General features: G+C 40.3%; 2 protein-coding genes across 2 annotated transcripts in view; both read right to left on the bottom strand.

Annotated features, from left to right (window-relative positions):
• Window positions 1–7,164: 7,164 nt before the first annotated feature.
• LOC132378665 (uncharacterized) lies at window positions 7,165–18,976 on the bottom strand. The gene is made up of 3 exons (XM_059945771.1): window positions 18,918–18,976; window positions 15,654–16,278; window positions 7,165–8,827 (listed from the first exon to the last, which is right to left on the bottom strand). The coding sequence occupies exons 2-3, from the start codon at window positions 16,063–16,065 to the stop codon at window positions 8,328–8,330; spliced, it is 912 nt and encodes a 303-aa protein (XP_059801754.1). The 5' UTR covers window positions 16,066–16,278; window positions 18,918–18,976; the 3' UTR covers window positions 7,165–8,327.
• A 2,391-nt stretch (window positions 18,977–21,367) lies between these two features.
• Window positions 21,368–24,570, bottom strand: part of LOC132378714 (tumor necrosis factor receptor superfamily member 11A-like) — a 39,735-nt gene continuing 36,532 nt past the window's right edge. The window contains exon 7 of the mRNA XM_059945816.1: window positions 21,368–21,525. Coding sequence (XP_059801799.1) covers window positions 21,368–21,525 — 158 coding nt within the window. The remainder of the gene's footprint in view (window positions 21,526–24,570) is intronic.

Here is a 24,570-nt window from a genome sequence, read left to right on the forward strand (position 1 = left end):
CACACATTCCAGAATTCCTACAATAATCAAAAGTGTTCTCCCCAGATTCTCTTCAATTTCTCCCACATTCTATCACTCACATACACACAAGGGGTAATTTACCCCTTGGAAGGCCAAATAACCTTCCAATCTGCACATTCTTAGAACGTGGGAGGAATCTGAAGTATCATGAGGAAATCCAGTCTGTCAAGGAGTACATGCAAACTCCACACAGACAGCAAGCAAGTTTAAGGAAGAGCCTGGATCTCCTGTGCACTGTGGCAGTGGCTCTATGAGCTACCCCACTGTAGCACTCCTGTGCCAAAAGGCCAAAACAGAAGTTCAACACCAAGCGTCATCTGCTTAGATAAAAATGTTCAGGGAAAACAAATTTGGTGATATGAAGAGTTCCAAGATAACTAAATCATAGAATGAATGGATTGTGCCTTCAGACCATCCTCAATATGCCTTTAGCCACTTAATAAATACACCACACACCACAAATAAAAATGTTATGAATATTGGTTATATTTTTCAGTCAGATTTCCATTCATTGGGTTTCAGGTTTAGCTCTTGTTTATGATATTTGAATCATTTTGCTTTAAATATTAAAGTTTAAATAATAATTCAAAGATTGGTGTTTGTGACTAGAGACCAACAGACGTGCACATTACACTAAGCCAACTTGACTCATAAAAGGGCTGCATTCAGTTCATGTAACATAGGATTCCATGTTCTAGTTACAGCTGTTAGGCTGGGTGATGGTGGAAATAAACTGTGTGCATTTATGAACGTTCTTCCGAAGTAACCACATGTTTACTCCGGCCTTTGCAGCTTCCAATGGATTCAGAACCAAAAGAGGGGTGGTCCTGATAATTCTGGTGCCTCTAAAGCCAAATGTAATCGTTCAGTCTTTCCACAGAGAAAGAAAAAAACACTAAGAATCTTTTCATCTAATCTGATTTGAGAAAAGCTGGCAAATGGGTTTTCCTACAAGCCATTTTGTGACTCCATTTCAATGAACATTGGGATGTTCTGAGAATGAGAAAGATGTCCAAAAGAGGGAAGTTCTTTATTTTGGTTCTGTTACCAACATACATATGGACTTCAAATGCAGGAACACTTCATTAGCTCCAAGATAGGCTAGGTTCCAGGGCTATGATCCAGGGAGAAGAGTTTGAATCCCAATATTACACTTGCATTTCAATCAAGTAAACTGAATGTTCTGGAATAAGAAAATTGTTGCAAAGATTTAGCTGGTTTACTAATGTCCTTTGGGGAAGCAAGTCTGCTATCCATAACCAGTTTGGTAACTCCAGACCTTTAGCAATGCGCTTAATAGCCTTTTAAAAAGACTTGGCAAGCCACCGGGTTCATATGCAGCTGGGAATGGGCAGTGACATGCAAATTTCATTGGCAAATCCATTTTTAAAATTGCCAATTATTCTATATTTTTATATGAAAATCATATTGTCAGTTATTTTAAAGGACACATCAATTCCTCTGTTTTGCTTTCGGTCTCTATTAAAAATAATTTTTTTATAATCACATTAGCCACTTTGTAATTAATTTAATAATTGTTATCTCACGCTTTCACGACCTCATGATGTTTGTTAGTGTTTTGCAACCATGTGAGCACTTTTGAAGTGTAGTTACTGTTGTAACAAAGCAACATAGTAGTGAATACATATGGAACAGGCTCCCAGAAATAGCAAGATAACCAAAGCAATTTGATCTCACCATTCAGTAATCACTTGCTGTAACTCTGGGGAGAACTGACCTACACTTCTTTCAATTACATCTTTATATGTTTTAGTTATCCAGGCTGTTACGGTTTAGGACCCTTCATCAAAGCACTAGTGATAACCTTGCTTCTTTTTCCATAGATCCTGGCTGACTGATTTTATTACTACTTCCCTTGCCCTGACTTGGTTGGCGGTATATTTACACTCAACAGAAGCAACTCAGGATGAATTTCTATCACAGTGCATTTTGGTCAGAAGGAAAGGTTCACTTTTTATTCAATAATAAAAGCAATTTGCTGGTGAGCGTTTGTGTTATACAAAACAATTTCAAAAGCATTTGGAGTTCTGATACATTAACTTAATTTCTCTCTTTACAGATGGAGTCATAGTCAAAGAGTTATACAAAGAATTGTCCATGCTAGTTAAGGAGCCTACCAAAATCTAGCCCCATGATTGCATTTGACCTAAATCTATCCAGATATTTCTCTCTAAGTGAAGGTTCAGGAATAGTTACTACCTCTCAGCCATCAAGCTCTTGAACCAAAAGGGATAACTTCACTGAACTTCACTTGCCCCCATCATTGAAATAAGAACGTAAGATCATAAGAAATAGGAGCAAGAGTAGGCCATCTGGCCCATCGAGCCTTCCCTGCCATTCAATAAGATCATGGCTGATCCATCCGTAAACTCAGCTCCATCTACCTGCCTTTTCCCCATGACCCTTAATTCCCTTACAATGTAAAAACTATCTGACTGTATTTAGTAACGAAGCCTCAACTGCTTCCCTGGGCAGAGAATTCCACAGATTCACCACTCTCTGGGAAAAACGGTTTCTCCTCATCTCTGTCCTTGAGGTAATGACCCCCCCGAATCTTGAGGTAAAGTCCCCTAGTTCTATTCTCATCTATCAATGGAAACAACTTTCCAACTTCTATCTTATCTATCCATTCCAACATTTTGTATGCTTCTATAAGATCCCCCCTCATTCTTCTGAATTCCAGGGAGTATAGTCCGAGGTGACTCAATTTCTCCTCATGGGTTAACCCCTTCATCCCTAGAATCAACCATCTGCCTACAAAGCCAGTACATCCTTCCAACAACCCATGAACTCACTTTCAAGGACTCTTCACTCAAGTTCTTGATATTTATTGAGTATTTATTTATTATTATTATTTCTTTCTTTTTGTACTTGAACAGTTTGTTGTCTCTTAAACACTGATTGAACGCCCAGGTTGGTGCAGTCTTTCATTGATTCAATTACAGTTATTATTCTATAGATCTATAGATTGATTCTATAGAGAAAATGAATCTTAGGGTTGTATATGGTGACATATATGTACGTTGAACTTTTGAATTGTACCTTCCTCTACCACTTACTTTGGCAGTTTGTTCAACACACCCATCACTCTTTGTGTGAAAAGCTTGTCTCTCTGATCTCCTTTAAAGCTTTCACCTCTCAACTTACATCTAGCTTTAGACTCTCCTATTCTAGGGGAAAAGTACTGTGACTCTCTACCTTATCTATTGCTCTCAATTTCATAAACCTCAATAAAGTCACCCTCATACTCCTTCACTCCAGGGAAAACAGTTCCAGCCTATCTAGTCTCTCCTTTAAACTCAGGCCCTCCAGTCTCAGAAACATTCTTGCAGACCTTTCCTACATCCTCTTTAACTTAATCACATCCTTCCTGTCATATGGCAACCAGATACTTTGCTTTCAGCACTTAATACAAACATTTTAAAATCGTTTAAAATGGGAGCAGCCACTGACCACCGATAGATTCAAAACTCAGAACAATGAACACAAGGCATGAGACTTCAATTCAATCTTATATCAATGCTTTCAGGTGCACTCCATTGTATATACATGCTTATGGAAAATGAACTGTATTACTTTGGGAGCTTCGCATATTATACTTTATTCTCAGAACATTTATAAGAATGAAAGAGAATAAAGCCAATACGAATCAGATTCTCCACTCAGTTTATGTACAGCATGGCTCATTTCATCTGCCCACTATATTTCAATATTTTATAGGACAAAGTTCTCACAATTAATCAAAGCAATAAAGAAAATGGTACCGAGCTTGACTAGCAAGTGATATGTGACAGGATTTGAGAACAGCCATCAAATCATTGAAATTTACAGAACACAAGGGAAGTATTGGATCCAAGCCAGAAGAAAGAGGCCATCTATTGTAATTCCACTTCATACTTCAAGGCCCCTAGTAGCACCTCAGAGGTAATGAGGATTTCTTCCACCACCACCTTGCAAACAGTCAGTGCTAGGTACTCAGTATCTGCCTGGGAGAAAGTAAAATTCTCCTTAACATTCTCTAATGCTTCCTCCAATTCTATACCTCTATAACTGTTCTTTTGTTTTTTAGCTAAAGGGGGCAAAAACATCCTAACTATCCAATCTTGATCTTTTCTTAATTTTGTAAAACTTCAATTACATTTTCTCTCTCTGTTCCCTTAAAGGTGTTAACCCAGAGCCTCAACCTCGATTAGTATTTTGTCACACTATTTAGTCGCAGAGTGGATGGAGTTAGGTGTTTTAGTGCATGAATTGCAAAATGTTAGAAGGCAAAGTGCTTTTCAACCTAAGTTGGAGTTTAGAAATGAAGTATGATTAAAATTGTACAGGATTCTAATGAGGCCTTGTTTGGTGTATTGGACACAGTTTTGGGACACTTAGGAAAGGAAAAACTGACATTAGATATGGTTTAAAAATGATTTACTGGACTAATTACTGGGATGAGAGGGTTTTTCTAAAAAGATACTATATCTATCTTCTTTAGAATATAAAAGAATGAATGGTCATATTGAAATATAAAAATACTGAGGTGGCTCAAAAGTACCTTCCTTGGTTACACGTTTGCGAGGCAGGGCCCCCCCCCCCCCCCCACCTTCACAAAACTGTGCTGACTCCTCCTAATCAGTGCCTGTCTTTGCAAGTGAACAAAGATCCTGTCCCTCAGAATCTTCTCCGACAACTTCAAAATCAGAATCAGATTTACTATCACTGGCACGTGCCGTGAAATCTGTTAACTTAGCAGCAGCAGTTCGATGCAATACATAATACAGATAGGAAAGAAAAACAAAAGTAAATCAATTACAGTATTGAATAGATTTTAAATCGCGCAAAAAATAGAAATAATATATATTTAAAAAGTGAGGTAGTGTTCATGGGTTCAATGTCCATTTAGGAATCAGATGGCAGAGTGGAAGAAGCAGAGTGGCACACTGAGTGTGTGCCTTGATGCACCATCAATAACTCACACTGAGACGTAAGGCGAGATATCGGCTTTTATTGACTGGAAGAAGGAACCAGGAGTGAGTGTCCATCATACTACATCCTGGAGACTGAGAGGTCGGGTTCAGGCCTCAATCGCCTTTATACAGGGGCCTGTGGGAGGAGCCACAGGAGCAGTCATCAGGGGGCGTGTCCAGACAGGCACATAGTTCACCACATGCCTTCAGGCTTCTGTACCTCCCACCTGATGGGAACAGTCAGAAAATGGCATGCCCTTGGTGCTGGAGGTCCTTAATAATGGATGCTGGCTTTCTGAGACACCGCTCCGTGAAGATGTCCTGGGTACTTTGCAGGCTAGTACCCAAGATGGAGCTGACTAAATTTACAATCCTCTGCAGCTTCTTCTGGTCTTTTGCTGTAGCCACACACCCCCACCCCACCCCATACCAGACAGAGATGCAGCCTGTCAGGATGCTCTCCACGGTACATCTATAGAAGTTTTTGAGTGATGCAAGGCAAATTGACCTGTAGATTCAGGCTTATCTCTTTTTGAACAAAGGGACTGTTCTGGTACTTCACCTCTGGTAAACGAATTTGCAAAAAATGTCTGGAATTTTCTACCCCAGGCAAGATCATTGGACACATTTAAAAAAAAATTGGTACCTGTTTCAAACGTCAAAGAATTGAGACTATGGGAAACGGCTGCAGAAGAAGAGGTGAAGTCTGTGGTTGATCAGTGGTGATCTCTTTGAATAGAGGGTCAGATTTGAAAGATGAAGCGTTAGACTCCTGCTTCTACTTTCTTGTGATCTGAATTTCCCAAGAACACTTCCTACCTTGAATCTGAAGTTCAATCCATTGACTTCAATTGAATGAATTTTAGAGACAGAGCTTAGGGTTCTCTATCTAATTTTTAATTGAAATTGCAGTATCTTATTCATAAACTTGAAAACTTTCAGTGGAACTTCTACCAGCAAAGTGCTGTAATTTATTATAAATGCATTTCTCTACATTTGACTTCGTATCAGTAGCCTTTTTCCGTCACAGGTAGAAGACTCCCAGGTCACCAAGTCTTATACCACCAAACAAAAGGCTGTTGAGAAAAAGTTGAAAATTATCCAAATAATGTGAAGATACAAGTGCTTCAGGACTCGCACCACCAGGTTCAAGGACAGCTACTACCCCTCAACCACCAGGCTCATGAACAAAAGGGGATAACTACACTTATTTAAGAACTCCTTTATCTTGTCATTTCATACTCGTTATTTATTGCTATTTATTTATTAACTGCATTGGCACAGCTTGTTTACAGTTTATAGTTCCTGATGCTTATTGTGTACAGATCCTGTCTATAGTTACTGTTCTATAGATTTGGGTAAGTATGACCACAGAAAAAGAATCACAGGGTTGTATGTGGTGACATATATGCACTCTGATAATAAATTCTACTTTGAACGTTTTGTTGAGTTACATTTTCATAGAGCTCTATTTTTAAAATCACACAGAAAGATGAACAAAGTCAAATATCTTATAAAGTTGAAGTATACAAGGATACAATTAAGCAGGAACAGGAATAGGCCATTTGGCCCATCAAGCCTGTGCTTCTAATTGATGTGATCATTGGTTGATGTGCTCTCGGCCCCGTCTCTTCTATTGCAGTTCCCTGTAGCCCACAATTCCACAATCTTTCATAAAATTACCTACCTTCTTTACAAGTGCCTCCAGTGATTTAGTCCCCACAACCTTCTGAGATGGAAAGTTCCAGAGATTTGTCATCCTCTGTGAGAGGAAGTTCCTACTCACCAGTTTTTAATGGTCACCCTTTATCCTGTAACATGCACCCCCTCATTAAAGATCTTCCATGATCTTTCTCAGCATCTACCCCGACATGTCCTTTCATGATCTTCTACAAGTTCACCTCCATTGTTATAAATGCCAATCAATGCGTTTCAATGGCTACAGCATTCATTTCTAGGTTTGCTTCCCTGAACCCTTCAGACAGCTTTGCACTTTCTCCTCAACTTTAAGATGATTTTGAAATTCAGATTTAATGAAAAAACTTCTGTCCATTTTGTCATAATGTGAACAAAGTCACCAGAGAGAAATAGCTGGTAAATATAAAAGCAGTCTTTTATTCAACAAAAAGAGACACAGCAGTCATTATATTGAAACCCTTTTGGAGGAAGAGGCCTCCTCGACCCAATATTACAAGACACTTTATATGCTAAAGATTAACGGACAATTCTATATTTACAATGTTTCTACTATGCTTCCTTTAAATTACATATAACTTTCACACATCACATCAGTTCTACAGACACCCAAATTAGGGTTAAATCAGCATTGACTGATCTTCTAATTAATTGGCTCATGGCTCTTTGGAACCCATTGTTCAGAGCTGCATTTTGAATTTAATCTACAGTTCATATTCAAATTTGAAAATTGGTGGTTGAAGTTAATCTTTTGCTATACATCCTGCCCAGAATTTGCTCTAATACACCTGTCCTGATATTTCATTTATGGCAGTGTTTAGCTGTAATTGATACTGTTCCAATGAGGGCACTTAGGATATTTAATTGTGTCATGTAAGTTTGAACTATTGTTATTATTGTCCTGTGCTGTGAGTAAAAATCATTACCCATGCACTGTCACAATACTAGATGTTAAAATAATTTCCACATGGCAGTGAAGATGGCAAAGAGTAATACACACAAAATGCTGGAGGAACTCAGCAGGTCAGGCAGCATCTATGGAGAGGAATAAACAGTCGACGTTTCAGCTGAGACATTTCATCAAGACTGGAAAGGAAGGAGGAAGAAGTCACAAGAGGAAGGAGGAGCGGGGTTGGGGGGGGTGAAGTGTAGCTGTACAAGCTAGCAGGTGATAGGTGGAGCTAGGTGAGGGGAAGGCAGGTGGGTGAGAAGTGAGAAGCTGGGAGATGATAGGTGGAAAAGGTAAAGGGATGAAGAAGAATGAATCTGTTAAGAGAGGACCATGGACATGGGGGAAAGAGACGAGGATGGGCAGTAGGAGGCAGTAGATGATATGCAGGTGAGAAGGGGGAAAAGAGGAGAGCTAGAATGGAAAATGGAGAAAGACCGAACGAGTGGGAGGAGAAATTTCTTCTTACCCCTTTGAAAGTTTCTGTGATCTTGTGTTTAAGGTAGTTGATAAAAAGTTTAGGTAACTTTAAAAAATATACAAACAAAACAACTTCCTTTGCCTCCAGTATTTATAAACAATAAGATTTAGCATCTCTCACAAAATATTAGTATACAGTCTAAAGCAGCTTTGAAGTTACATTTTTTCAGAACTACAACGAAGCATTTTGAGATTAGGAGCTCTGCTCATCGATTTTCTTCCTCTTTTGGTAAATGTTCAGATTTTCCATCTTCTTGCATAGGAAAGGCATTTATCCTGGGATGATAGCAACAGTCCTGGTCTACTGTTCTACCAGCAAGGGTCAAACTTCCTTCCAGGCTTTGCCTGCTGTTTCTTTGCTCTTGAATGGGAAGGCTGTCCCTATGGTTATACAGACTGATTTGCTCTTCTTGCACAGGGAAGGGCACAGCTTTTTGAGACTGTTCTTGTACCGGCAATTCTGGGTGAACTTCAAAACCACACATACTGCCTGGTTTCTCCTCATCGATGGGAAATCTGTCACTTCCTCTAAAACCTTCTCTCAAATCTTCGGTGGTAAATTTTGTTCTGCCATTTACACCCCCGTTATTGCCCTCATCTGTGCTGTTATTCACTTTGACAATTACGTTGAAAATGACCGAACCGCCAACACTCGATACTGATTGGCCACTGGTGTTATGCATCATGTTACCACCACGTGAACAGCCTAGAGTTAAGGAAGAAAAGATTTCATGTACAGTAAACTCAGCTCTTAGTTCTCAATATACCAGCAACTCGTTTATCCATTGTCATTTTTCACATCAATCCAAATAATAAGATGCCAAAGGAAGATGCTTAATGGTATTTTTACAGTTAATAATTTCTGAATGCTATTGAATATCAGGGAAGGTTTTGCTCAGCAATTTTATGGGTGAAACTTCTCTAGATGACACGAAAACATGGTTTATTTTCAATTGCTCACGGGTTGTGGATGTCATTTGCAATGCTAGTATTGTCCATTGCTAATTGATCATGATCTCCAGAGGTCAATCACACTTCTGAGTTTACTTTCACATATGAGCAGACCAGAGAAACACTTTCTTCCCTGAGGACAATTAGTTTCATGGTTACCATCACTCGGACACACTTCTTTCAAGAAAAATCAACATTTATTTGGTTACTTGAATTTAAATTCTCCAGTGAACATGGTGGGATTTGAGGTCATGGTGTATCATTCGCTCAGCCTCTTAACTGCCCACTATCATGCCTTCTGGTGGAAGCCAATGGCACTGAAAAGGACTCCACCATTTGGGTCTTGGAGGTTCTGACAACAAATGTCAGCTCCATATCCAGGCAAGGTGAAGGGCAATAGGAAATTCAAGCAGCAAGCACAGACTGCAGGCCGCACTTGGCAAGAAAAGGGCAAGTGCCAAAACCTGTGCCAGAAGCAACCGATGATCAGGATTCACTTTCTGCTGCTGTCTGTAAGGAGTTTGTATGTTCCCCCTGTGACTGTGTGGGTTTCCTCCCACATTACAAAGACGTATGAGTTAAAGTTAGTAAGTTGTGGACATGCGCTGGTGCATTGCAACACTTGCCGGCTACCCTCAGCAGATATTCGGACAATGCAACTGACTCATTTCACTGTATGTTTTGATGTTTCAATGGGAATAACTGCCATCTTCCAATGGCAAATAGTGATGAAGAAAATAGACATAATGGACTAGGAATCAGTTCAGCCTGCATTACTAGCTGTGGACAATTGATTTTGCTTTCTAACTTCAATTCAGGTTATTGATACGTATGCTGTATAGGGATGGTGGGAATGATGGGGTAGGGAAGGAAAGCTGGAAGCAAATTACATTGCTGGCTTTATCCCTGGATGTGCACAGTGTTCTTTTTAATCATCCAACATAGGTTTTGGAACTGACACTGGCTCTAGGATCGGGGTAGACAATAAACCTGCAGAAGTGGAATGATTCTGACACAGCAGGTGGCAAATTGGAAAGACTATCTAGTAATTTGCAGTAGTTTATGCCGAGGATAAGCAGCAGAAGCCCCAAGAACAATTGCCAGGTAAAGGCACAGGCTTATTGCTCTCTCAAACTGCCTTTGGGTATACTATCCAGAATCAATTATTCATGTTTATATTTAAGAATGTTGTTTTAGAATAATGCCCAACTACTTGATATGTCTGATGAGATCTGGCCGTAAGTAATGTATTCAAGTTGCATCAAGTGCATACCCTGATAATATATATAGTTAGGAAGGTTTAGTCACTTGGCATTCAAGATGAGGTGGTAAATTGGATAGGATATTGGATTTGTGGGAGAAGCCAGAGAGTGGTAGTAGATGGTGGTGTCTCTGACTGGAGATCTGTGACTAGTGGAGTGCTGCAGGGATTGGTGCTGGGCTCATTGTTGTTTGACATCTATATCACCGACCTGGATGATAATGTGATTAACTGGATCAGCAAATTTGCAGACGGCACCAGGAATGGAGGTGTAGTGGACAGTGAGGAAGACTATCACGGCCTGCAGCAGGATCTGGACCAACTGGAAAAATGGGCTAAAAAATGGCAAATGAAATGTAATGCAGACAAGTGTGAGGTCCTGGTAGGACCAACCAGGGTAGGTCTACAACTAGAGGTCATGGGTTAAGAGTGAAAGGTGAAATGCTTAAGGGGAACATGAGAGGAAACTTCTTCACTCAGAGGGTTGTGAGGGTGGGGAATGAGCTGCCAGTGAAAGAGTGCATGCAAGCTCAATTTCAACATTTAAGACAGGTTTGGATAGGTACATGGATAATAAGGGTACAGATTGCAATGGTCCTGCTGCAGGTCATTGAGGTTAGTCTGCTTAAATGGATTCAGCATGGACTAGATGGTCCGAAGGAACTATTTCTGTGCTGTACTTTTCTATGACTCTATGATACGACATTTGAGTTTGATTCGGTTGGACCTTGCTGGACTGGATCAATATATGGCTGGCATGTTTGGTATTATTGTTTGAGTCATGTTTTCATGTTTGTTGTAACATATGCTCAGTGGCCACTTTATTAGGTACACCCGATCATTAATGCAAATATCTATTCAGCCAATCATGGCCAGCAACTCAATGCATAAAAGCATTAGTCAAGAGGTTTTATAGTTGCTCAGAGCAAACATTGGAATGGGGAAGAAATGGGGAAGACTTTGACCGTGGAATGATTTATGGTGCCAGACGAGGTGGTTTGAGTATCTCAGAAACTGCTGATTTCTTGGGATTTTTACGCACAACAGTCTCCAGAGTTTACAGAGAATTGTGTGGGAAACAAAAAAAAAATCAGTGAGCTGAAATCCTGTGGGCGAAATGTCTTGTTGATGAGAGAGGTCAGAGGAGAATGGCCAGACTGGTTCAAGCTGACAGGAAGGTGACAATAACTTAGATAATTTACAGTGGTGTGCAAAATAGCATCTCTGAATGCACAATGTATTGGACCTTGAAGTGGATGGGCTACAGCACAGCAGAAGACCACAAATGCACACTTAGTGCCCATTTTATTAGGTACAGGAGGTACCTATTAAAGTGGCCACTGAGTGGAGATGGTTGCCTTTTGGCCCATTGAGTCTTTGCCAGCTCTTGGTGGAGACATAGCAAACCCATTCCCCATCTTGTATCCCTCTGACAGAATAGAGAAGACGAGATACAAATTTGTCCTCAGCAGTTGGGTTCAAGTTTTATAGAGAACAATGGCAATGCGATCCACATCAGAAACTGAACACCATTGACCTCAATGGCAGTAATTTCCATTACAGAGCCACTACAATGATATGGCTGGTTAACTACTGGGGATAGGGGAGATCTCGATGCCATAAATAGTAAGACAGTCACCTGTACATCCAAAAAGGAAGTCAGCAGAAATTTCTTTACTCAGAAACTGGTTGGAAAATGGAACATGATATGAAAGGGAACATCTGAGCTGAATAACCTGAAGGAAGTCATTCGGGGCATGAGAGAGAAGCAAAGGGAAATATTAACGTGGCTGGAGGAGAAGAGGCTGAAAGAGGCCATATGGATGGTAAACAGCTGCATGAACTGAATGGCCCATTTCCCTGCTGCAAGTGCTTAGTAAAACTACAATTATACCATTTGTCTAGAAGACAGGAGCAGAATTAGGCTATTCAGCCCTTTGAGTCTGCTCCACCATTCCATCACGGCTGATCCCGGATCCCACTCGGACCCATACACCTGCCTTCTCGCCTTAACCTTTGATGCCCTGACCAATCAGGAAACGACCAACTTCTACCTTTAAATATAAGCACAGACTTGGCCTCCACTGCAGATTTATCCTCCTTACTTCTGTTCTAAAGGGTTTCACCTCAATTTTGGTACTGTGCCCTCCAGTTCTGGATTTCCCCCCATCACAGGAAACATCCTCTCCACATCCACTCCATCTAGTCCTTTCAATATTCGGTAGGTTTTAATGAGACCTCCCCCTTATTTCCTTAGCACTACCTACCCATCCACCTATCTTTGTATCATCCGCAAACTTTGCCATAAAGCCGGCAATATCATTATCTAAGTCATTGACAAACAATGTGAAAAGCAGCGGTCCCAATACCGACTCCTGAGGAACACCACTAGTCACTGGCAGCCAACCAGAAAAGGCCCCTTTTGTTCCCACTCGCTGCCTCCTGCCTGTCAGCCATTCCACTATTCATGCCAGTATCTTTCCTGTAACGCCATAGGATTTTATCTTGTTAAGTACCCTCATGTGTGGCACCTTATCAAGCACCTTCTCTCCTTAAACTTTGACACCCTTATTAATCAAGGATCTATCAATCTGTGCTTTAAATATATCCAATGACTTGGCCTCCACAGTCATCTGTGGCAATGAATTCCATAGTCTACCCTCTGGCTAAAGAAACTCCTTCTCATTATTATAAATGAACAATTCTCTATTTTGAGGCAGTGCCCTCTGGTCCTTGGCTCACTCACTATAAGAAACATCCTCTCCACATCCACTTTCAATTTTCAATATGTTTCAATGAGATCCACCCCGCACCCCCCCCCGCCATTCTTTGAAACTCCAGCAAATGCAAGCCCAGAGCTATCAAACACTCATCTTTTCTGGAATAATTCTTGTGAATCTCCTCTGGACCCTCTCCAAAACAAGCACATCCCTTATTAGATAAGGGTCCCAAAACTTCTCACAATACTGCAAGTGTGGTCTGACCAATTCTTGCACAATTTCACAGGATAAACAAGTAAGCTCTCCACTGCCCTTCTCAGTGCTTAATGTCAGTGAAAATGCAGTAAGTAAGATGGAGAAGATAATTCTCACTGGACTCTTTCTGTGTGCGAGAAATATTGTCTGGAAACTGCAGACAATAGTTGCTGGTAAGTTTCAGTAAGCCAGTGCTACTCAATAGAATAAATTCATGTGGAAGTCCAGGACTGGAAACAGAACATTGAAGGGAGTTGGGAACACCTTTCCCTCTATGGTCTCTATGGTCTACACTTCTCACTGCTTGAGTAAAGCAGCCAATATAATCAAAGACATTCTCTCTTCTCCCTCTCCCATTGTGCAGAAGATACAACAGCCTGAAAGCACGTTCCACCAGGCTCAAGGGCAGTTTCTATCCCACTGTTGAAAAGCCCTCTTGTAGAATAAGATGGACTCTTGGCCTCTCAATCTACCTTGTTATGATGTTGGACTTTACAGTTTATCTGCATGCACTTTCTCAACAACTTTTACAGTTTATTCTGCATTGTTGCCGATTTGCCTTATTACGAACTGTGTAGTGATTTGATCTGTATAAACAGTATGCAAGAAAAAAATTTCTAAGTTTCTTGGTGTATGCAACAATAATAAATTAATTTTATTTATTTATTATTTATCGAGATACAGTATGGAATAGGTCCTTCTGGCCCTTCGAGCCAGCTGGCCAGCAATCCCTGATTTAATCCTCGCCTAATCACCAGATAGTTTACAATGGCCAATCAACCTATCAAATGGTATGTCTTTGGACTGTGGGAAGAAACCCACATGGTCATGGGGAGAACGTACAAGCTCCTTACAGGCAGGGGTGGGAATTGAACCCTGTACTGTACTGTAAACTAACTACTATGCTACCGTGCTGCCCAGTTCCTCGATTATTACATTCCATAGCCAGAACCATGCCATGAGTTCCTTGCTGTCCACATTTAATCATTTTGTTTCTAGAAGTCTACTGTTCTAGTATGTCTGAGTCCCATTTGACAAGGCCTTTGAGGCAGCAAAATCTATACAATAGAATCTGGTCACATGGATGGCCTGGTATAGCCTCTGCTCATGGAATTGCCAAAATAAGTCTTTTAAAAGACAGACACAATTCAGGATTAAAAAAAAATACAACTAAAATTAAAAACAAAATAAATTGCTTAAAAAATTAAAATCATTAAAGAAACTTATTGTTGACCTCTTCCCAATGGCCACAAATTGGCTTACAGATCAAGTGCAAGATTTAACTTGCTGAAGGGTTAGTTGATGGACTCCCTGATAAGGTTCTTCTCAGCATTTGGAATCCCTGCAGAGTTCAGTGGTGAAACACAGCTAGGAAACAGCAGGTGAAGCTCAGTTCCAAGCTCTGTAGGGCTGGGAACTCAATAGGTCTTGCTGCATCTCTCGAATCTGTGAAATCCAAATCTGGAAATCACAGACTGAACTTGACTAGCACTTGTGTGAGAGTCCCAAGCTTGCTGGCCCTTACAGGTAGAAGCCGTGACTGTTTGCTAGAGAACGGTGGGCATTTCCCGCCATGCAATGAATAAAGTTCATGGATGGGTGCCAAGCATGTCCCTTCCAAGTAGTCAGTCCCTCACTTCCACCTCCCCTCCCCCACCAAGTGAGAAAAGAAGGAAGTTAAATGTTTAGAACTGAGATGAGGACAATTGTTTTCACTTTCATGAATCAGAATTTTTGTAATTCTCTATATGTCATTCAATTATGTTTATTCAAGATTAAAATCTACTGACCAAAGGGATTAAGGAATAAGAGTATGGATGAATGCACGTAAGAATTAGGAGCAGGATTAGGCTCAGACCCTCCAAACCTGCTCACTGGCCATTAAGATCATGCATATCTTCAACCTCAGCTCCATTTCCTCATCCTGTCCCATTATCCCTTCATTCTTGTTATATCAAGAAATTGATTGATCTCTCTTTGAATTGCCTCCAGTGACTGAACCTCCACAGCCATCTTGGGTGGGGATTTCCTAATAGTTACCAGTCTCTGGGTTAAGAAATTTCTCTTCAATCTGGTTCCCAATGGCTTGCCCCTTATTCTCAGACTGTGGTTGCTGATTCTACACTCCTCATTCAGAGGAGACATCCTCCCTGCATTTACTTTGACGTGCCTTGAGAGGATTTTTGAGTTCCGGTAAAATTTGAACAGGAACGTTAATGTGGAAGAGATAAGCAATGATATTACAGGGCAGAGCAGGCAGTAAGAGCTTTCCAGCTTAACAATGCTCTTGCATTATAGAGTTGCTCTTACCAAGCAAAGTGTCTAAAATAAACAGGTTAACTTACCAGAAGGCGCTGAATTTCCTGACTTCAGTCCATTATCATCACCCAGCTTTGTGTGGTCAGAACCATGGTTGCTGGTATCAAATCCCTCAATATCCTCAGCGGAGCTAGAGGTGTTGCTTTGACAACACGCATGATAACCGTGTTTTGGAGTACAATGTATGCCCGACTGAGTGGGGGAAAATACGGTTGTACTGTGCGAGGCCGGAGCTTGCTTTTGGCCATTTCTGAGGGTGCAGACGCTACTTCTGCCTTGTGTGGATGGGTCACTGCAAACCACCTCTTGCAGTTCATATCTCGTAGACATCAAAGGATTTGGTAAAGTTCCACTACTTGCATCTGCCAAAACGATTGTGCTGGAACTTCCCCCTTTACTCTTCATGTAGCAGGCAGTGTCTGGATTTTCCTTTGGCATCGCTGGGGAAAGTTTGGCAGTCCATAGAGTCACATCTCTTTCATAATGATTCCACAGAGGGCTACAGTCTGGACATTCTGCAAGCGTGCATAATATAGAACCATTGCTTTGATTGGTTGCCTCCACCCAATTTTTGTGATTTAGAAATAACTCACTCTCTGGATCCCATTTGTGGTTCTTTGTTCTAATCACTGGATGAAAAGGAGCTTCTCCCTGGAACGCAATGGAAAATCCTGAGTGGCATGGCAGGAAAAGCACTGGTGAGCCGAAATGAAGGTTCAAAATGGAGACAAGAGAGGGCAGATGCTAGAATTTGGAGCAATGTACAAAAAGCTGGAGGAACTCATTGGAACAGACAGCATCCATTAATGAAAATTTCAAGATGAGACCCTTCATCTGGACTACACTGAAGTCCTTTAAGGCTTTAGCCAGCAGAATAGATTATAGCAAAACAGTGTTGAGGGATATTTGGACTTCTCATTTTCATTTTTCAATCTTTTTATTGATTTCCAAATAAAGAATATACAATTCGGAAGAGGAGTTTAACAAGTAGATAATATAAAAGACATATAAACAGCAATAGTAAAAACAAGAAGTATATAATATCACAATCAAATAAGTAAAATATTATGCTGTTATATATACAATAGCAAAAAAAACTACAATTCCACATAACAATCACAAGAAAAAAAGACTGGAAATTTTATTGATAAGGAAAAAAAAACCCCACTAACTAAACTGAAACAAAAAAAAAACAAAAAAAAAGAAAGAGAAAAAAAAGGAAAGAAAAAGAAAGATTGGGCAGTCCAATTGAGGATAAAATTAGAAAAAACAGAGAAAGAGAAAAAAACACATCCTTCCAGTCATCTCCGAACCTACATGGATAAGGATTTTCCCCAAAGAGAATCAAAAAATTAATAAAAATAAATTAAATCATGTGTAAATATTGAATAAAAGGTCGCCAGACTTGTTCAAAATTAAAGGATGTATCAAATGTCCGGCTTCTAATTCTCTCCAAACTTAGACATGACATGATGGAGGAGAGCCAATAGAAAACAGTAGGCGGGTTGTACTTCAAATCCCTCCCATTTAGAAAATGACTTGAATTGATTCTTTTTTTCCAACAAAGCTGATACCCTCAAAATGTTATATTCCATTATATTCTCTATGTCCATTTGCCTGAAACTTCTCTGCATCCTCCTATGACCGCCTATGGGACAACACAAGAAGCAGAGCACATGATATCAGGGGTCATATGCTGGTGTGGAATTTGAGTGGTTTACACAGACAGGAAACAGATAATAGGAATAAAAAGCTAACTTTCAGATTTGATGACTGAGACCAAAAGAGGGAAACAGCCCTTGTGAAAGGAGATGAAGAGGGGATTAGTTGAATTTAGCAAAATGGTTGGTACAGACATAGTAGGCCAAAGGGCCATAAGACAGGAGCAGAATTAGGCCCTGTCTGCTCTGCCATTTCACCATGGTTGATCCCGGATCCCACTCAACCCCATACACCTGCCCTCTCACTATAGTCCTTGATGCCCCAACAAATCAGCAATCTTATCAACTTCCACTTTAAATACACCCATGAACTTGGCCTTCACTGCAGTCTGTGGCACAGCATTCCACAGATTCACCACACTTTGGCTGAAAAAATCCTCCTTACTTATGTTCTAAAAGGTCACCCCTCAACTTTGCTGTGCCCTCTTGTTCTGGATACCCCCACCAGAGGGAACATCCTCTCCACATCCACCTTATCTAGTCCTTTCAACATTCAGTAGGTTTCAATGAGATCCCCAAGTGTTCTTCTGAATTCTAGTGAGAACAGGCACAAAGCTGCCGAAAGCTCCTCGTGTGGGGCACCCTATCAAATGCCTTCTGAAAATCTAAGTAAATGACATCCACTGCCCCTCCGCTTGTTACTTTCTCGAAGAATTCTAACAGATTAATCAGGCAAGATTTCCCTTTACAGAACCATGCTGACTTCAACTTTATTTTATTATTATTCTGTAAGTACCTTGAAACCCCATCCTTAATAATGGACTCCAACACTTTCCCAGCCATTGAGGTTAGGCTAACTGGCCTATTATTTCCTCTCTTTTGTCTTCCTCCCTTCTTAAAGAGTGGAATGACATTTGCAATTTTCCAGTCATCTGTGACCATGCCAGAATCAAACAACTCTTGAAAGATCATGACCAATGCATCCGTTATCTCTTTAGCAACCTCTTTTAGGACTCAGGGGTGTAGTCCATCTGGTCCTGGTGACTTCTACTAATCCTGCTAGCTTGCCCTCATATTTCATCTTTTCCCTTCTTATAGCATTTTTAGTTGGATTTTTGAAAGCTTCCCAATCATTCTACTTTCCCACTCACTTTTGCTATCTTATATGCTCTCTTCTTGGCTTTTATGCAGTCCTTAGCTTCCTTTGTCAGCCACAGTTGCCTAGCCCTGCCATTTGAGAACTGCTTCCTCTGTGGGACATATCTATTCTGTGCCCTGTGAACAATTCCCAGAAACTTCAGCCACCTCTGTTCTGCTATCATCTCCACCAGTATCCCACTCCAGTCCACCTGGGCAAGCTCCTCTCTCATGCCTCTGTAATTCCCTTTATTCCATTGTGATACTGATTCCTGTGACTTATGCTTCTCCCTCTTGTTGCAGTATGAATTCAGGCCTGTCCTGTTTTATTACTCTTCTCAGTCCAATGAATATAAAACTCTTACGACCCCTGCAACTGTTTCATTGACTCTTCCATTCCTTTACAGCTTCAGTTTGTACTTCTCAGCACTGCAGCCACATTGCAGCTGGACTTCACTTTCAAACCATCAGTCATCCATATAGCAAACGTACCTCATTTCCCTTTTTCCCATTAATACTGCACCAAGCATGTGCAAATCTTTGTTGAATAGAGTCTGCATTAAGATAAAAAAAAGCAAGGTTATGGCCAAATACTAATCCATGACACAACCACAAGAACAGTACTGATGAAATCGACAGTAATTCTACTCATCTGCTTGACCAATAACATTAATATTGTGAGATACACAGGGAATAAGATAGTTATCCTTAATTTTCAAAGGTAATAAAGTCCTAATGGCATTCTTAGATGGAATCAATCCAATAAACTACAATGATTTTGCAAACTAGCATGATTCCTGCAAATGGAAAGTTTATTATATGAGAAGAAAGTAAAAGGACTGGGTCTTTACTCTCTTCAATATGGAGTGATAGATTATGCCACTGAAATGTACCAAGTTCTTACAGGGCTGGATAGGGGAAATGTCGGAAAATGTTTTCCCTTTTTGCAGGTTGGGGAAATACAGCTACTTCTACAGTCCAATAACTAATTAACAAAGTTTTAGTGCAATATTGAAGCATCAAGCTATGAGCTGTGGTGCATTTAATTCATGAAGTACTACTGACAGCATAAAAAGGACAGTAACCATGAGCCTATCGCTGGTAGGAATTTTTGCTGCTGAGACCCCTACTGTCAGCAGGGGTCAGCAGAGATCAGCTCTTCAAACTGACATCTTGATTTCTTCATTCTCCAACAATATACTTCATTGTTTCTGAAGTGCATTGGGGCAGGCAAGAAGGGTGTTAAATAATTGCAAGTCTTTACTTCCTTTAAAGCAAACTGAGTACAGGGAGCATTGCCAACGAACATCTTGATGAACGTCCCTTGTTCTATAGCGATGAACGCAAGCCTAATTTCTCTCAGAAAACATATTTGCTACTTTCTGTGAAACATAGATAGAAATTATTTCAAAGTACCTGTTAGAGTCATCAGGGTCTTTCTGTGGAATACTATGGCACATACAAAGACTAAAAGCATTGTACCTCCACACGCAAGGCCCACAACAATACTCAACACTGTGCCATCTACAATGGAAGGAGAGAGTGAGATTATAATTGGATTTTGTCTACAGAAAACTCACCTTCCTCTCACCTCCCTCTATAATGTTGCACCAGCATCATTCTCCGCCCAACCCAATGGCTCAATTTTCAACAGTTCTGTATCTTCTCTCATTTATCTTTCTGTGGTACTTTTGAGTGCAGCTGGAGCAATGCAACATCTGTCTTTTTGCTTCCTTTATCACCACCTAAAGGCCCGAACAGTCTTTGTTGATGATGCAGCCATTTAGTATATTTTATTAGCTTTTCATGACACGGTCTTCATTGCCCTGTGATATCAAACATAGACTGGCTGACTATTTTGCTGAATGGCTTCACTTCATCTGTGAGGCATAATTCTAACCCTCGGTGCTGTCCCCAGCTTGTTCTCCTCCTAGAGTGTTCTGATGTATCTCAACATAAACTCAAGGAACAGCACATCTTTGCACAGATATTTTTCCAATATTTAAAACCCATCCTATCACCTCCCTCCAAGTAAATACCACAAGGCCTTTCCCACCATGTACATTCTGCTCAGGGACTCCTGCTTATTGGTTTTGGTATGCAATGTAATTGGGCGAGAATTCCTGCTGGGAATCTGAAAAGAAATAGACATTATATAGTGCCTTTCAAAACCAGTTCCTGTTGACAACACGAAATTGGCAGACTGTTCAGATTGATTAAACTGTGAGGCTTGCAGAGGAAGCTGAAATGAACTCCAGGAAATGTAGAATTATTCTGCACATTTCCACTCCGGCAAAGTAGTTAGTGTTGTGAAACTGATTTTAATTAAAATGGAAGTGTGTTCCATGATGACTTCAGGTTAACTGCTGTGACATTTATAACGTATGATGGTATAGGGAAGGTGTGTGGACAAGCAGATGATAGTGTGATAGAGATCTAGATGGAGAGATACAAAAAAGGTAAGACTGTTTACTCCTGATAAGGCTATTTGCAGCGCTAGCAACTTTTTGAGACAGATGGAATGTTTAAGGGTAGTACCCTGAAAATATGCAGTAGGTCATTATTATCGTGACACTGTGAAGTTATAACATCATTAGATTTTAATTCTTTGCAACCCTCTCTCTGGTTCCTTAAAGAGAACTCAGCTTCAGGAATCATGATGTGTGGAAATTGAGTAGCCTGGCTGCCTTGTAAAATATTTTCAAACATCTTTCAAAATAATCTGCCGGCATTTATGTCCTCTGGTCTGAATTTTATGTAATACTTTAAAGTAATTGCCTAGGGGATCAATAGATAAATGATCTGGCAAGGGTGAAACCTGTAAGCAACACGCAGGCCACCGTAACTGGGTCATCACGGAGAGATGCAGTGGAAACACTTTGGACTAATGGAATGCTGTGCACTTGTGTGAGACCATTGATTTTGTAGCCAGCTTGGGAGCATCATGCTGAATACATCTGGAGTTCTCCACTTGACCTTTCCGCTTGCTCCTTGTCCCTTCTAACTTCACCACAAGAGTTAGTGAACTGTGAGTTGCTTGGGAATGCCAATGGCATACTGGCAGATGGCCTGGGATTAAAGGCACGTTGTATGGAGAACACTGGATAAAGCAAGATTAACATTTCAGGTTAGTGACCTTATGTTAGATCTTTTCTGAGAGTTCCATTTAAACTTAATCATTGAAAGATCTTTAACAACTCTCAGAAAAAAAGCAGATTATGCTACAATTCTGCGGAAGTACTCCATCCTAGAAAAGACAAAGTATCTCAGGACTGGACATGTTAACCCTGCTTCTCTTTGGACAAGTGCTTCCAGACTTACTGAGTCTTTCCAGCTTTTTCTTTTTCTTTTCAGATTTTCAGCATCTACAGATTTGTTCTAGATGTTTCATTGTCAATAATAAAGATGGTTACTGTATATTTCAATGTACAGTGACAAATAAAGCTAATCTTTATCTTGATCTAATCTGTGTGTAGCACACAGCTGAAGAACCATCTCAGACGGTAGCTGGAATCAGGGTGGTTCAAAGATGATGTAGACAATTGTAATGTGTATCTGTCAATTTGTGATTCCCAAATAAGTTAAGATCTCTGTTTTTGGGGCATTAAGACATGGTTCACCCTGCCAAATCATCTCACTATATTAAGGTCAGGGACATAGCTCACTCTCTCTGTGCTACAGTGCAGGTTCCAGGCAAGGCTTGCAGACAAAGAAAGCAGTGTGGATGCTGAGAAACCTCCCTTCAGTGTTGTGCAACTGCTGGCACAGAGCTACACTGTAAATAAACCCGGGATTCAGGGCGATAACATGATTGATGAATTGCATATCATGAATGGAGATCCCTTCCTTTAGAGCCCAGCAAGAAGCTCATACTGATCCTGTGTTCAATGCTTTTTGACACACATAGTCAAACATTTGAATACTAGCTTCATGTGTCATACATCCAATAGTGGGAGAGTCTAGGGCCAGAGGGCACAGCTCAGAATAGAAACATGTTCCTTTAGAACTGAGATAATTTCTTTCGCTAGAGGGTGGTGAATCTGTGGAATTCATTGCTACAGACAGCTGTGAAGACCAAGTCATTTGGGTATATTTAAACGCAGAGCTTGATAGGTTTTTGATTAGGAAGGGCATCAAAGGATACAGGGGCATGGCAGGAGAATGGGGCCGAGAGGGAAAATAAATCAGTTATGATTGAACGCAGCGCAGACTCGGTGGCCCGAGTGAGCTAACTTTGCTCCTATGTTTTATGGTCTAATCATGGTTTTATTGTTTTGAAACAGTACACCATTCCAACTTGCCTGGACCAAGATATCTGCTGAAATATATTCAGGATGAATCCAGAAATAATTGTAACAAGATCAGCCTCAATAGTAATTGTTCCTCCTTTTATTCAATCTTTTTATTTAATATATGTTGGAGAATTCATCTGTGAAGTGTAAAATGTAATCTATTGATATATTTATCCACTGGAACAGAAAAACATAACTTCCTTTTTTTATTACGCTTAACTTTGATTTGATTAACACTGAGTAATAGTCATAATAGTCATAATTGCTGAGCACTTACATACTTTGGACTTCAGCTGGTATTTTATCAGACTTTTACCATTTATCTCCATCTGACATGCAGTAAAAGAATGTAAGTGCTGTCAGCTGTAATATTGTGGTATGCTTGCAAACTTGCTTGATTTATTTGTATACTCATTTTAATTTACTTCACTAAACCAGTTATTCAACTATTATCTCAAAGTTCAAATATTGTGGATGCTGGAAATATGAAATAAAAACAGAAAATCTCAGAAATGCACAATGGGTCGGACTGCATCAGCGGAGTCAGGAATTATGTAAATAATATAAACAGTCAACTGCACAATGTAGCAAAGCATTGACCTCCATGTTTGAAGTGTGATGCTGCTTTCTTCAGTGAAGCAGTATTTAAGAATTGAATCAGCGCATATTCATCACTGCGTCAGAACAAAAGATGGTCAGGTGCTTGGGAGGATGGAGGCATAGAGAGATCCCAGTGCGTAGATACAGGTGGATAAGATGTGAAGAAGGCAGACAGTATACTTGTAAACACAAGAGATTCTGCAGATGCTGGAAATCCAGAGTAACACATACAAAATGCTGGAGGAACTCAGCAGGTCAGGCAGCATCTATAGGGAGGAATAAAGAGTCGACGTTTCAGGCTGGGACCATTCATCAAGTTCTGATGAAGTGTCTTGCCCTAAAATGTCAATTCTTTATTCTTCTCCATCGATGCTGCCTGACCTGTTGAGTTCCTCCAGCATTTTGTATACGTTATATAGAATATTTACTTCCGTTAATTGGTGAATACGATATAAGAACAAGAAGGCTGAGGTAAAATGTTTAAAACATTGGTAAGGCCACAGTTGGAGTACTTTTGTGAAGTGCTGCTTGCCGCACTGCAGGTGAAGGTACTGGGTATGGTCATCAGATTGTTGCCTGTGATGGAGTATCTCAGTTATGATGAGAGACACTGGATAGGTTGGGCCTGTTTTCTTTGGAGAGAAGAAAGTCAATGGGGGAGCTGACTGAAGTGCACAAAATTATTAGAGTCATAGACAGGGTAGATTATGAACTACCCTTTCGTAGAGCAGAACACAATCAGATAACATTGGTTTAAGGTAGGTGGTAGGATAATTAGAGAGGAATTGAGAAGATTTCTTTTTACGCTGGAAGGCATTGTCTGAGGGGGTGGTGAGGACAGGCATTCTCACTGAAAGTTAACTCTGTGCTTAGGAAGTACTTAGATGCGCACTCAAAAGGCATGGCCCAGAGAGCTGCAGGCTGATGTAAGAAAAAGGGATGAGAATAGATAAGTATTTGAAAGTTTACAGTTCAAAGTCAATTTATTATGAAAGTATGTATATATCACCGTGTATTACTTTGAGATTCATTTTATTGCAGGCGCTCACAGTAGAAAATAGAATCAATGTAAAACTACACACAATGATAAACTAACAAGCCACCAATATGCAAAAGAAGACAAAATGTGGAAATAAAAAAAATGAATAGGTAAATAAAAAATACTGATAACATGTATTGTAGGGTCCTTGAAAGTGAGTCCACAGATTGTGGAGTCAGTTCAGAGTTGAGATTCAGCAAAGGTCTTGTCCCTG

The sequence above is a fragment of the Hypanus sabinus genome, chromosome 20, assembly GCF_030144855.1.
Source record: "Hypanus sabinus isolate sHypSab1 chromosome 20, sHypSab1.hap1, whole genome shotgun sequence".
NCBI lineage: Eukaryota > Metazoa > Chordata > Chondrichthyes > Myliobatiformes > Dasyatidae > Hypanus > Hypanus sabinus.

What these genes read in the sequence shown, in the direction of transcription:
- LOC132378665 (XM_059945771.1), bottom strand. Translation starts at nt 16,065, where the DNA reads ATGCCAAAGGAAAATCCAGACACTGCCTGCTACATGAAGAGTAAAGGG. An exon ending in AGGAAATTCAGCGCCTTCTG is followed by an intron (nt 8,828 to 15,653) that starts GTAAGTTAACCT and finishes CCTTAACTCTAG; the next exon opens with GCTGTTCACGTGGTGGTAAC.